This window comes from Anomaloglossus baeobatrachus, chromosome 4 (assembly GCF_048569485.1).
Source record: "Anomaloglossus baeobatrachus isolate aAnoBae1 chromosome 4, aAnoBae1.hap1, whole genome shotgun sequence".
Classification (NCBI taxonomy): Eukaryota; Metazoa; Chordata; class Amphibia; order Anura; family Aromobatidae; genus Anomaloglossus; species Anomaloglossus baeobatrachus.
In genome coordinates, this window is record NC_134356.1 from 539138607 (window position 1) to 539154155 (window position 15549).

The 15549-nt window shown below is 40.5% G+C and overlaps 1 protein-coding gene across 7 annotated transcripts in view; it reads left to right on the forward strand.

Annotated features, from left to right (window-relative positions):
- NTRK3 (neurotrophic receptor tyrosine kinase 3) overlaps positions 1 to 15549 on the forward strand; it is a 1080464-nt gene that overhangs the window by 302115 nt on the left and 762800 nt on the right. For all 7 annotated transcript variants that reach the window (XM_075345946.1, XM_075345945.1, XM_075345948.1 and 4 more), the window contains exon 3: positions 6158 to 6232. In XM_075345946.1, the coding sequence (XP_075202061.1) occupies positions 6158 to 6232 (75 nt within the window). The remainder of the gene's footprint in view (positions 1 to 6157; positions 6233 to 15549) is intronic.

Sequence of the window (15549 nt, forward strand, 5' to 3'; positions counted from 1 at the left end):
TCTCCCGCTGTGACACACACATCGCTGTGTGTGACAGCGAGAGAGCGACGAAATGAAGCGAGCAGGGAGCAGGAGCCGGCGTCTGGCAGCTGCGGTAAGCTGTAACCAAGATAAACATCCGGTAACCAAGGGAAGACCTTTCCCTGGTTACCCGATATTTACCTTCGTTACCAGCCTCCGCCCTTGCTGCCAGCGCCGGCTCCTGCTCTGTGCACATGTGGCTGCAGTACACATCGGGTAATTAACCCGATGTATACTGTAGCAAGGAGAGCAAGGAGCCAGCGCTAAGCAGTGTGCGCGGCTCCCTGCTCTCTGCACTGTGACATGTAGCTGCAGTACACATTGGGTTAATTAACCTGATGTGTACTGTACCTAGGAGAGCAAGGAGCCAGCGCTAAGCAGTGTGCGTGGCTCCCTGCTCTTTGCACATGTAGCGACGTTATGATCGCTGCTGCGTCTCTGTGTTTGACAGCTAAGCAGAGATCATAACAGCGACTTACAAGGTCGCTGTTACATCACAGAAAATGGTGACGTAACAGTGATGTCGTTGTCGCTGTCGCTTAGTGTGAACCCAGCTTAACACAAGTGTGTACATAGGACGAGTGGTATCTGATGTTTTGTCGGATAGCATTCACTTCAATCTTATACAATGGGGCACTACCGATCAACAGGTTATTTTTCTCATGCTAATTTAGCATGAGAAAAAAGCATAGCATCCAAATCAGATGATGTGCACCTATTCCTGTCTATAGCTACATATAAATCATCAGACTGCTTTTGGATAACATTCTAGTGCACTCCAATTTTCAAGGACTCCTAGAATGGACAAGATGGAAATGTTAAGTTCCTCATTTTCTCCTCACCTGTGATCCAATTCTCTCCTCTGAGAGAATTGGATCACACTATGCTGACATTTGGATCAAACGCGTTCTGATATTCTTGCATGAGAGTACATACGTTCGTGTGACCACAGCCTATTAGTGCAGAATGCCTGGTAAACAATGGTGTCACTTGTTGGAGTATGGATTCTCCTTCAATCAGTTGATTGTGATGGTACAATCTGATATTGATGGTCTATCTTAAAAATGAGCCACCAATATCAAACTCCATGATAACCCTTTTAATACTAAATAATATTAACACTGGTCTATAGGTTTGGATTATTGAAGAATTATATTCCAGAATATTGGACATTCACATATAGCACATTTTTGGCTATTTTTTAAAATCTCAGAAGTCAATGGAGAAAGATGCGCATACACGGCCACCTCTCCCATGAAGCCACCAAGGAGATTAGAGGACCTAGAATTTTATACAGCTATTCCTTTTATGTCTCTGTAACAGAAGAGAAACAATTATGGCTATCATTACAACTCATAAAAGTTGTGGTCATGGCTGTAGAGCGTTCCGAGATAGTGGTTAGACCAGATCCTGAAGCAATAGAGGGTCCAAACTAAGCCAAAAATTCCTGAACAGTCTGTAGAAATAGGGCACTTTTCCCCCTTCTATCAATTTTTTTTTATACGTCCTTGATTTTTTTAAAGCTGGAGAAACCTGTTCAGAATATTATGTAACTATCATAATTTATCAGTTCACAGTGAATTCAGGTGATGTCTTCATACCAGAATTATCGCCTATAGACATATATCACTCAAAGCCCCGTTACACGCAACATCGCTAACGAGATATCGCTGGGGTCACAGAATTCGTGATGCACATCCGGCATCGTTAGCAATATCGTTGCGTGTGACACCTACGAGCGACCACTAACGATCCTAAAAAAGGCAAAAATCATTGATTGTTGACACGTCGTTCAGTTCCCAAATATGTTGTTTGTCGTTCCTGAGGCAGCACACATCGCTACGTGTGACACCCCAGGAATGACAAACAACAGCGTTCCTGCGTCCTCCAGCAACGAGGTGGGAGTGACGTTAATGCGGCTGATCTCCACTCCTCCGCTTCTATTGGTGGCCCGCTGTGTGACGTCGCTGTGACGCCGCATGAACCTCCCCCTTAAAAAAGAGTTTATTCGGCGGCCACAGCGACGTAGTTAGGAAGGTATATGCGTGTGATGTGTACTAACGATATTGTTCGCTACGGGCAGCGATTTGACCATGACGCACGACGGGCACGGGTGCAATCGCTAGCGATGTCGTTGTGTGTAAAGTGGCCTTTAGAGTTTTAATGATCTCTTATTGTTTTCCTGTGTGTCAGTTGGTAAAAAAGGTTGGCCATTCGTGACTTTTGATAAGCGGTCCAGAAGAAAAAAATCAAATTAGTAACCCTGGACCCAAATAAATAATATTTTTAAAGTATTATTAGTGGGAATTGGTAGATTGGATGCAATAGGGTCCAAAAGCTTGATGCTATACGCCTCAGGGAGATGTAGATGTGCTGTGACCATGACTGGAGGAGAAATGTTGGTGGCCCGGGGACCATGATAGCCAGCTTTCTCAGCAACAGATACAACTGAGATATTTCTAAATAGAAATTTTAACAACTTGATAAAGAAAGGTATTGTAAGGATTTACTATGGATTAACAGGTAATTTTTCAGTTTAAGGGTGGAAATGTTCTTGAAAAAGGCAGCTCTAATTACTGAACAGCCTTTTAACCCAGACATTGCATAAATGCTTTCATAAGAAGTGAAACCAATCTTAAATACCAACATGCTCTGGAATACACATATTTACATAAGAGAAGCAGCTATTGCGTGGGTGGCAGCACGAAAAAAGAAAATAAAGATTAGACGTTAAAAACATCAGTGCATGTTCATATAAAGCTCATCAACATGTGCGTGGAGAAGATTAACCCCCCAGCTAGGCAACAGACTGGGATGGCAGCACATAAGGAATTGTTTGGTTACGGGAAGATGTTCCTGCAGATGGGTGGGTGATGAGACAAGGACAAACACCCTGGGAATGAATATGTTTGTATGTGTGCCGTATTCAGAAAAAGGCCTCTTCCATTACAGTATAGTCATAATTATGGGATGAATATGTAAATGGAAAACAAGTAGAATACACAGAATCGTATTCCCAACAATGCTGTGCAGACACATATGTTGTACCTTCTCCCGTGGTGACTTGAGTCAAGTCATCTCACCAAGGGTTAACTTTTAAAGAGCAAAGTGATTTTAAAAATGGACAATAGAGGATTCTTATCTGGTTGAGTTCACTATTTTGAATTGTTGGTGAATATAATTAAAGTGGTATATAATGCAATAACTACAATATGTGTCTTCAGGCCATCTATTCTATCTGTATACTCTGACAGAAAGTAGCTGTCTGATATCTGACATAGTTAAAGGGATTATGTCAACAAGGTTTTGTTATGTAATCTAAGGACAATGTGATGTAGTGGTTAAAACACTGAATGCAGGGATGTGTCACTTATCAGGATGTGTGCTGTTGTTTCCACACAATGAAGATTTTATCATCAAGAGAAAATCACTGTCAGGATTACAGCTCACATACCTGCTAGTTCAACCACTCCCCATCCTCTGACAAGCTGCTCTTAGAGTGTCTGATGAGGCAGGGTCTGCTTTCTAAGCACTGCCACATGCTACATCAAAGTTGTATCAGAACTGTCACACCCAGGAAACAAAGTGATACATTGTTGGAATCAGGGTCTTTTATCCCATATTTTGCTGCTCTTACATAAGGTAACTAAAATTTGCTGATAGATTCCCAGTAACCAAATTATCTATAACTTGGCTTTTTTGTCCATCACCCAGTCACTCAGCTGATTCTCCTCTCTTCTTCCTCAGCTGTCCCTTCATAGTCTCTAGATTGTCTACATTGCTTAGTATGCAACAAAGTTTCACTTTTTTTTACTAGTTGTGCTGAATATTAAATCTTTGTCATAGTTTAAGCATTGTGGCACTTTGGACTTTTTTTTAATAGATTTTTGTTATTACTCAGGTTTGGGACTCGATCCTGTGACCTTGTGCTGTGTGGTCAGTTTCATTCATTGCTTAGCCATAGCTGGTCAGTCTCTGTCCAAATGCTGATGGTCTTTTACTTTTGCTTCTCTCTTTTTGGTTTGCGGTTATCAGCTGTTTTCATTTTTTTGTTTTCTCTGTCCTATCACATCCTGGATGGGACTATTTATACTTTCCTAACACATGCCTTCCCTGCTGGCTAAACAGTGGAACCTTGGTTTATGAGAACAATTCGTTCTCTGAGTGTGCTTGTAACCCAAGTTACTCGAATAGCAAAGCAAGATTTTCTATAGGAAGTAATTGAAACTCAGACAATTTGTTCCACAAGTTCCACACACACACACACACACACACATACACACACAAACACACACACACACACACACACACATACACAAACACACACACACACAGCGGACACTTCTCTGGTTCTTGCTGTCCGCAGGCATGTGGATCCGGTAACCGTTGCGACCTATGCAGCGGCTGCCGCTGTCAGCACTTCTGCAGCATGAGCTGCTTGCTTCTGATTGGTCAGCGCGCTGCCTTTGGGAAGCACTGACAGTTGCAGCTCCGGCATCGGTCATGATCGTTATCGGATCCACATCCTGAGGACTGCAAGAACCAGAGAAGAGGCTGCCAAGGGAACGGAGGATAGGTGAGCATAATAAGGCTATGTGCGCACAGTGCGTTTTTCGCGGCGTTTTTGCGCATTTTTCAGGTGCGTTTTTGGCCTCAAAACTGCAGGACTTTGCTTCCCCAGCAAAGTCTATGAGTTTTCATTTTTGCTGTCCGCACACATCTGTTTTTTTTACCTGCGTTTTTGAGTTAAAAAAAAAAATGAACAAATAGGAATAACGTTTGGAACACCATTCTAAGTCTGAACTGGGTGCAAAAACCTAAAAAAACATCACTATGGGGAGATAAGGTATGCACACCAGTGACTATGTAGCCATAGTCACTGGTGTGCATACCTTATCTCCCCATAAAAAAAAAAATGGACATGTCAGTTCTTTCCTGCGTTTTTCTGCGTTTTCCCCCCATGCAATGCATTGGAAAAACGCAGCAAAATGCAGAGATCAAAAACGCAGCAAAACACAGCCAAAAACGCACCAAATCGCGGCAAAAACGCATGCGTTTTTTGATGCGTTTTTTCAACGCAGGTGCGTTTTTGTGCATTTTTAGCGGCCAAAAATGCACAAAAACGCAGCGTCAAAAAGACGCAGTGTGTGCACATAGCCTATGTGTGTGTTTGTGTTTGTTTGTGCGGACTGCAAGAGCAGGTCAGAGTAAGGTGAAAGTACAGAACTGGAACAGTGCGGTGAGTATTTGCTCGTACAGCAAAGCATTGCTTGTAAACCGAGTTACAAATTTACAGCAAGCTTTGCTTGTATAGCAAAATGCTCGCACACCAGGTTACTCATAAACTGAGGTTCCACTGTATTTCTATGTGGATTTTGATAAAGAGTTCCATTCCTGCTGCTAGGATTTTGCCTGTTAGATAGAGATAGTTTGGTATTTGCTCGGTGCTTACTTATTTACCTTGCCTACACCATTCTCCTGTTTACTGTTAGGTTTGTAGGAGGCATGTGCATATTGGGCGCCAACTGTGACAACATCGCTCCAATAGCTAGAAGCGAGCGGCTGCAGATAGAATATCAATTTATTTTCTCTCTTACATTCAGTAAGCCAACTATATGGGAATTAAACATTATTTACCTGAAAATTAACCCTATACCTGTAGGAAAATTGCTTTTCTATAGTTCAAAGGATATACCATTGATTTTAGAATTCTACATAGCACCTTTGAAGCTATAGCTTTTTAATGTGAACATGACATTTTTTGTGTTTCAATGTTTATTTTGTTATCATAAATCTGGCATGAAGAAGAAACTAGACTTACAGGTTTAAAAAATGGAAACATTCACAATTAAGAATAATGAGGAAGAAAGTAACTACAGCAAATTCTTTTACATAGGTTTCTAAAAGAAAAGTGATGTTAGAATTTTATCACATAAAGCACATAAAATGAATAGCTTCTGAAAAAATCACTGCATTATGTTATGAACTATTATGTAAGAATGAATAATCCTTATTTCCAACAGATTTCACATTTTCTGCCCACTTATGAACGTTACTCACCACCTTTTAAAGATTGCAGTAAATAAGGTAGTCACGTAGCGATGATGACTAACTGCAATGTTTCTTTTTGTTTCAGACACATAGAAAACTGGGAGGATTTACAGATTTTGAATGTACTGGACATGGAACTTTACACTGGAATCCAAAGCTTGTAAGTTCTACATTTAGCGGAATGCAACACTTGTGATACTTTTTATACAATGACGTTCCCATATACAGTACAGACCAAAAGTTTGGACACACCTTCTCATTCAAAGAGTTTTCTTTATTTTCAGGACTCTGAAAATTGTAGATTCACATTGAAGGCATCAAAACTATGAATTAAAACATGTGGAATGAAATAATTAAAAAAGTGTGAAAGAACTGAAAATATGTTTTATATTCTAGGTTCTTCAAAGTAGCCACCTTTTGCTTCATTACAGCTTTGCACACTCTTGGCATTCTCTTGATGAGCTTCAAGAGGTAGTCACCGGAAATGGTTTTCCAACAGTCTTGAAGGAGTTCCCAGATATGCTAAGCACTTGTTGGCCCTTTTGCCTTCACTCTGTGGTACAGCTCACCCCAAACCAGCTCGATTGGGTTCAGGTCTAGTGACTGTGGAGGCCAGGTCATCTGGCATAGCACCCCATCACTCTCCTTATTAGTCAAATAGCCCTTACACAGCCTGGAGGTGTGTTTGGGGTCATTGTCCTGTTGAAAAATAAATGATGATCCAACTAAACGCAAACCGGATGGAATAGCACGCCGCTGCAAGATGCTGTGGTAGCCATGCTGGTTCAGTATGCCTTTAATTTTGAATAAATCCCCAACAGTGTCACCAGAAAAGCACGTCCACACCATCACACCTCCTCCTCCATGCTTCACGGTGGGAACCAGGCATGTAGAGTCCATCCATTCACCTTTTCTACAAAGACTCATCAGACCAAAGCACAGATTTTCCACTGGTCCAATGTCCATTCCTTGTGTTCTTTAGTTCAAACAAGTCTCTTTGCTTGTTGCCTGTCCTTAGCAGTGGTTTCCTAGCAGCTATTTTACCATGAAGGCCTGCTGCACAAAGTCTCCTCTTAACAGTTATTCTAGAGATGAGAAGGTATGTCCAAACTTTTGGTCTGTACTGTATATGCACTCTGTTTCCCTCAAAAACTAGTCGTCTACAGATCCGTACCACTATCCCGACCATTCCTTATTAACTAATATCAAGACCGTTATTCAGATGTCACTCATACTAAATGCTACAGAGGTCTATAATGTTTTATGACTTCAATGTCTTTTATGTCTTTACAATTATTGTAAAGAAAAAACATATTTGAGTATTTCCACTAATCACAAGGTTGGATTTACTTTCTGTAAAGCAATGTTGGGCTTGAATTGCAGTAATCATGTAATTTTTAGGATGACTCATGCAATTCTGTGCTGCCTAAGACAAGAATTAATGGGTTATTCCCATCTCATAAAATGATGGCATATCAATAGGACCATTTTTCAATATTTTACCAACACAGCAGCACTCCAGGCTACCCATCTTGGAGGCTTCCTTCTTGAATAAAGCTGTGCTAGTTGCCTGTCGTTGTCATGGGTGACAGACAGTCATGTGGTTTCTGGCAATAGAAGGTCACAGCGTTTTGCTGCGCAAATTGCTCCCTGACATTCTGTTGTTCCTGCTGTTAGTATTCATTGTACTTGGTAGCTTTCCTGCTGGATTATCCTCTATTCTCCTTTAGGACCCAAGGGAGCGCTCCTTCCATCCAGCTAATGAATATCAGTATTCCCCTTGTGCTTTAATTCTCCCATCTTCCCTGGACTAGTGCTGGTGATATTATTCAGTTCCTTCAGCTCTGGTTGAAAGCAGGAGGCTTGTACTCATCTGTGGTATCGGTGCTGTACCTTTGCTGAACTTCTACTGGTGTCATCTGTGGATAAGTAGTTTATGCACTTTCCCCTGTGTGTCCTCCTTGTGTTTTCTATAGTGTTTAGTGAGGTTGACAAAGAGCTCATCCCATCCATTCCCTATTTAGAGCCCAGCACTAGGGATACCTAGTGTCACATGTCCAAATCAGAGCGTAGGTGCGGAGCCTATCGAGATAAAACGTGGGGGGAGGGCTTGGCACTAAAAAAGCACTGTAGCCCACTCATTATCATTATCAGCGCATTCACACACCTTTTACAAAGTAATGTAGTAGCATATCCTAAAATTGTAGCACCAAATGTTAAATGGGAATTTTTTTTCACATGCAAAACATGGAAAACATGTTTCAGAAGTTTTTATTGATTTGGTTGATCATACTATATATATGTACTGCACATATGAGAGTAAAGTACATCAAGGACACTTATTTAGGACCCAATTGTCCATAGAAAGATTAAATTACCCCTTGTGCAAATAAGCTGTGCTGATGAAAGAAAATGTCCTGCTGCAAGAGGATGCCATTAAGGTACTTTTATTAAGACAGGAACCCTTTTCACTCTCAAGGTCCCCGTTCTACACTGGCCAACACTTTCTCCACACTATTCACACGTTTTCTGTCAGTCTTGGAGAGTTAACTACACATTCTGGTCTCATGTACTCCTTCTTCATCTGCCTATTTTTAATTTGTTTTCTCTCTCACATGATGCACTACACAGGAAATCCTGCCTTCCTATATTAGTTCCCTTGTCCCACCCCACTGTAAACTGGCTATATAATTGACCCCTTCTATGATTCTTCCTGTCTCCACATAAGCCCACATCAAAGGAAACTAAGACATAGTGACATCTAGTGGCTATAAACAGTACTGCATACCATAAAAACTTTACATCCTGTAATGCATCATACAGTATATTCGCAATAAAACCAGCAATGTCTTCAGGAAGGTACATGACCATAGGTCCACACCCTTACGCATTCTCGATAAAAATCCAGAAGATGTACAAGAAGTCAATGTGATTTATTCTGCCAAGTTGGATCACTCAATTACTGTGGTCTTCCTGGTGCAGAAGTTAGCTCAAAATCAAAACATATAGAATAAGTTGCATTGTCATTTCTACAGTTAGGTCCAGAAATATTTGGACAGTGACACAATTTTCGCGAGTTGGGCTCTGCATGCCACCCCATTGGATTTGAAATTAAACCTCTACAACAGAATTCAAGTGCAGATTGTAACGTTTAATTTGAAGGTTTGAACAAAAATATCTGATAGAAATTGTAGGAATTGTACACATTTCTTTACAAACATTCCACATTTTAGGAGGTCAAAAGTAATTGGACAAATAAACCAAACCCAAACAAAATATTTTTATTTTCAATATTTTGTTGCGAATCCTTTGGAGGCAATCACTGCCTTAAGTCTGGAACCCATGGACATCACCAAACGCTGGGTTTCCTCCTTCTTAATGCTTTGCCAGGCCTTTACAGCCGCAGCCTTCAGGTCTTGCTTGTTTGTGGGTCTTTCCGTCTTAAGTCCGGATTTGAGCAAGTGATATGCATGCTCAATTGGGTTAAGATCTGGTGATTGACTTGGCCATTGCAGAATGTTCCTCTTTTTTGCACTCATGAACTCCTGGGTAGCTTTGGCTGTATGCTTTGGGTCATTGTCCATCTGTACTATGAAGCGCCGTCCGATCAACTTTGCAGCATTTGGCTGAATCTGGGCTGAAAGTATATCCCTGTACACTTCAGAATTCATCCGGCTACTCTTGTCTGCTGTTATGTCATCAATCAACACAAGTGACCCAGTGCCATTGAAAGCCATGCATGCCCATGCCATCACGCTGTCTCCACCATGTTTTACAGAGGATGTGGTGTGCCTTGGATCATGTGCCGTTCCCTTTCTTCTCCAAACTTTTTTCTTCCCATCATTCTGGTACAGGTTGATCTTTGTCCCATCTGTCCCTAGAATACTTTTCCAGAACTGAGCTGGCTTCATGAGGTGTTTTTCAGCAAATTTAACTCTGGCCTGTCTATTTTTGGAATTGATGAATGGTTTGCATCTAGATGTGAACCCTTTGTATTTACTTTCATGGAGTCTTCTCTTTACTATTGACTTAGAGACAGATACACCTACTTCACTGAGAGTGTTCTGGACTTCAGTTGATGTTGTGAACGGGTTCTTCTTCACCAAAGAAAGTATGCGGCGATCATCCACCACTGTTATCATCCGTGGACGCCCAGGCCTTTTTGAGTTCCCAAGCTCACCAGTCAATTCCTTTTTTCTCAGAATGTACCCGACTGTTGATTTTGCTACTCCAAGCATGTCTGCTATTTCTCTGATGGATTTTTTCTTTTTTTTCAGCCTCAGGATGTTCTGCTTCACCTCAATTGAGAGTTCCTTAGACCGCATGTTGTCTGGTCACAGCAACAGCTTCCAAATGCAAAACCACACACCTGTAATCAACCCCAGACCTTTTAACTACTTCATTGATTACAGGTTAACGAGGGAGACGCCTTCAGAGTTAATTGCAGCCCTTAGAGTCCCTTGTCCAATTACTTTTGGTCCCTTGAAAAAGAGGAGGCTATGCATTACAGAGCTATGATTCCTAAACCCTTTCTCCGATTTGGATGTGAAAACTCTCATATTGCAGCTGGGAGTGTGCACTTTCAGCCCATATTATATATATAATTGTATTTCTGAACATGTTTTTGTAAACAGCTAAAATAACAAAACTTGTGTCACTGTCCAAATATTTCTGGCCCTGAGTGTATATGACTTCTGTTGTGCAATACAGGGTAATATTGTGGTACCGTGTTAGCCAGAAAAATCAATTGAAATACTATGTCCCAAGAATGACAAAGTATTTTAGGAGTGATACCTTTATAGGCTAACCAGAAAAATCATATTAGCAAGCTTTCAGAGCACACAGGCTGCTTCTTCAGGCAAATTACAAATTCAATTTTAGAAAACAAACTCCATAAAATTCAATGGGGACCCAAACTTCTGTGCTTTAAAATGGCTGAAAAATGATCGTAGTAAAGACAAGAGGGCTGAAAGTGGGGGTAAGAGCAGGACAATTATACATACCATGTTTCTCCAAAGATAAGGAAGCAGTAATACTCTTTTCTGGACCACTCATTGAACTGTATGAATATTCACTCTTCACCCGCCCACCCTCTATCCCGCTGTCCATCTGCTGTGCCAGTGTCTGTGATTGGTTGCAATCAGTCAACTGTTTTTGTGTAAAAATAAATAAATAAATTTATTTTAAAAAATGACATGAGCACTCACCCTATTTTTGATAATCAATAGAGGTAAAACCGACAGCTATGAGCTGAAACCCTAACTGGTCTGCTTTACCTTGGCTGATTATCAAAAACGAGGAGGACCCCATGCCATTTTAAAAATTTAGTTAAATAAATAATTTAAAAAAAAATAGCATGGTATATATGGGGTTCCCAAATCATAGCTGCCATTAAGTCCTAGTTTACTAATGGGGAGGTGTCTATGAACTTGCTTTTGGATTGCCAGAATGCTGTGCTGCCATGTCCTGCAATCTGACAGTCCAGCAGTGAGTTTAACTGAGTTCAGAGGATAGTGTGGGAAAAATTAGCTGTGAACTCAGCTGAACTCACTGCTTTATTGCAAGATTGCTGTGCCACCATGTCTGGCAATCCAGCAGTGCGTTCAACTGAGTTCACAGAGTGCAACGAGGAAGCCCGCGGTTGTGAACTCCAGTGACCTGACTGCTGATTTGCCGGACTGCTTTGTTGCCATGACCCACAATCCGATAGTCTGGTAATGAGTTCAGAGAGGGTAGCGTGAGAACCTGCAGCTGTTACCTCAGCTGAACTGACTGCTGGATTGATGGACTGCTGTGCCACCGTGTCCCACAATCCGACAGTCTGGCAATCCAACAGCGAATTCACTGGTAAATACTTGACATGGCTGTGATGGGGCTGGAAGTGCCCACATTGGAAAAGCTTGCAGATTGGCTGCTCTGCAGCTTTTAATAAGCTTTATTCAGATGACAAACCCAAACATGAACCGGATGTACAGGTAAAAGTCCGTGTTCAGGTCTGAGACCTGAAGGTCCTGTGTTCGGTACCAACCCTCAACTTTACAGTTTGGGTTTGCTCATCTCTACTCCTGATTCATTACCTCTTAATGAATCACGCAAGGCATGTAGTGGTGGGTGCCTATGTGGACCTCACCACAAACCTTCTGGCATGGTGAATACTGCCGCTCATCATAACTTCGATAAGCTGGGGTCACTACTCCCCATCACACAGTCTTTCTACTCCAGCAACCTCACGTTGCACTAAAAAGTTGTGTCTTTTTAAAGCATTTTTTCTCCAGAAATCTGACAGAAAAAAAAGCTTTGATGGATCCCTCCTTTAAAGTATACATTGTTCTGAGAAGGAAAGAACCATCATCATAACAAGCATATTAGAGCAATATCTAGACATGGGAGCAATTTTGAAACTGATTCCAGTTGAAAACTGGAAGACTGTACTAATTTCTATATTTTATGTTTGTTTGAGTTTGTCTTTAATAGGGTCATTTCATTGTAACCCTATTGTTCACAAGAACTGAAGTATTTAAATGTATGTACAACATTTGTATGTACATATTTGTATAAAATATTAGATTAACCCCTTCATGAACAATGACGTACTGATACGTCATTGGTCATGTAGAGGTAATCACCGCCGGCTCACCGCACATGTCTGCTGATTTGAACAGCAGACATGTGGAGCTAACAGGCACTGGTACATCCGTGATCCAAGGGCGCCTGCTTGCCACTTAGATCGTGCTGTCAAAATGTGATAGCATGATTTAAATGACTGCGGGGGGGATCGCACCATTGGAGGCCCTGTGTCATGATCCTGGAGAGCTGATGGTTGCCATGGTAGCTCTGGGTCATGTGATGACCCCTGACGCTACCATGACGTACTTTCTGTAAGAGCCGACAGAGCGCCGGCTCTCACAGGAACGGTGCATTTCTGCTGATCAGAGCTGTGCAGCTTTGATCAACAGAAATGAACAATCTATTAGACTGTGGATCCATAAAGTGCCCTAGGGGGACTAGTAAAATAAATAAAAAAAATGTAAAAAAAAATGTTTTTAAAAATATGAAAAAAATAAAAAACCCTAAAAGTTCAACTCACACCCCATTCGCCCCATTAAAATAAAACAGTTAAAAAAAATAAAATTTGGTATCATCGCATTCAGAAATGCCCGATCTATCAAAATATAAAATCAATTTATCTGATCAGTACAAAAAAATTCCAAACACCAAAATCACATTTTTTGGTTGCTGCAAATTTGTTTAAAATGCAATAACAGGTGATCAAAACGTAACATCCACAAAACAATAGTGTAATTGAAAATGTCAGCTCAAGATACAAAAAATAAGCCATCACTGAGCCCCAGATCCTGAAAAATGACAACGCTACTGGTCTCTGAATATGGCGCCACAAGCACAATTCTTTTTTTGGACAAACTTTTGAATTTCTTTAACCGCTTAGATAAAAGTAAAAGTATACATTTTTGGTGTCCACAAACTCAAATCAACCTGAGACATCACACTGACATGTTGGTTTTACTATATAGTGAACACAGTGAATAAAATATCCCAAAAACAATTGTGCAATTGCACTTTTTTTTCAATGTCAATGCACTTGGAATATTTTTCCCATTTTCAAATACACTATATGGTAAAACTATTGGTTTCATTGAAAAATACAAAAAAAAAAATAAGCCCTCATATGGCAAGATTAACAGAAAAAGAAAAAAGTATGGCTCTCGGAAGAAGGGGAGCAAAAATCGAAAACGAAAAGTGGAAAATTGCCCGGGGGTCAAGGAGTTAAATATTAGCAAATAAAGTATCTAGTTAATAGTAATAAAAAATATTTTTTTTTAACATGCCTAAATTGTCACTTGTATAACTTACCGATATAATTTCCATCTAAATGTTGGGCAGATTCTCAGCCACAAGTTCCAGTCTTGGGTCTAAACATGTCTGCTTCAGGTTTGTGTGTGACAAAGGACAGTGCCGTGTGCCGATGAGCAACTGGGACTCTATGTGAAAAGCACTGGTTGACAGTTCAATTTATTTAGTGTTGAGCGAGTAGTTGACTATTCGTACTCTCTATGTTGTTAGCGAGTACCGTCCGTTACTTGCATATTCGTTACGAGTAGCAGGCACAATGGAAGTTAATGGGAAATACTCGCTAAGTAGCGAGTAACTCGAAAGCCGTACTATTTGCTACTCGCATGAAAAGTACGGCTTTCGGGTTACTCGCTACTTAGCGAGTATTTCCCAATGACTTACACGGCGCCCACTAATCGTAACGAATATGCGAGTAGCAGATAATACTCGCTAACAGCATAGTGAGTACGAATAGTCAACTACTCGCTCAACACTAATTTTATTAGCTAAGCAAACCTTCTTCATATCTTCATATGTATATATCTGCTGTTATAAGGAAGGGGGCTGCCCAGTCAGCCAGGTCCCTCACATTCCGCTGTGGTCACTCGCATGCCAACACAAGAAATACTGTCCTATGTCAGAAACAAACCGAAAAGAACCAGCTACATCCACAGTTTATAGCTAAATATCGAGGCACCTTTTAGATGTGATCCATATTAGTAGAATGTATAACTAACTAATTAAGGCAGATTTTTCTTTTTTCTTTCTACTGTATAACCCCTTTAATTACGATATTTGAACACATTCTATAGTTAACATGTAAATGAATTAAGCACAGCTTCTAATTATGTGAGTTATTAGTTCCTGGAACAGCATGAATAATCAAGGTTCCAATGATGTATTATAATTTTCCTCCTTCGGTTCTTCCTCCCATCTATGTCTGGTAATATCCATAGGAGGCTTTGTTAATTGGTAGGAAGGGCACATATTCCAATCATGGACTCTCCACCATTGTTTAGATTATACGGACACATGAACATAGCAAATCCTGGGATCAATTGTCCGAAACAAATCAGAAAGCAAATAAAATGTGTTTATGTTGTAATTCTAGAAGCTGTTATAGCCATAGCTTATTTATAGGTGTGAGAAGCAGAATCAATGGCAATGGCCACTGAGAAGGCCACGTAGAAAGGGTGATAGATGGGGATGCTAGCCATTTGAGGAGGAGGGGGGACTTCATAATTAATGAACGCTTTTTCTGAATCATTTACTAACATGTAATCAATCGTGAATTCCATTTAAAGCTAAATGAAAGAGCTTTTCTTCGTATAAAGATTGCTGCGAGTATAACACCCTATTGCTGTGTCTAATGGGATCCATACTGCTGATGACTAATATATATATATATATATATATATTTAGCATATGTCATCACCAGACAATGGTATATGAGGTCCTACTGTATAACGGCTCAGAAATGTCAACTATAAAATTGACGGTAATTAGCTTCATTAGGTAAATTGATTATTGAAAATGTATATATCTGGTAATTTGGAAAAGCAATATACTACCGTAAATGTCTCTATTGACTTCAATATGGTGGCGGGGGTGAGGATATGCAATCAT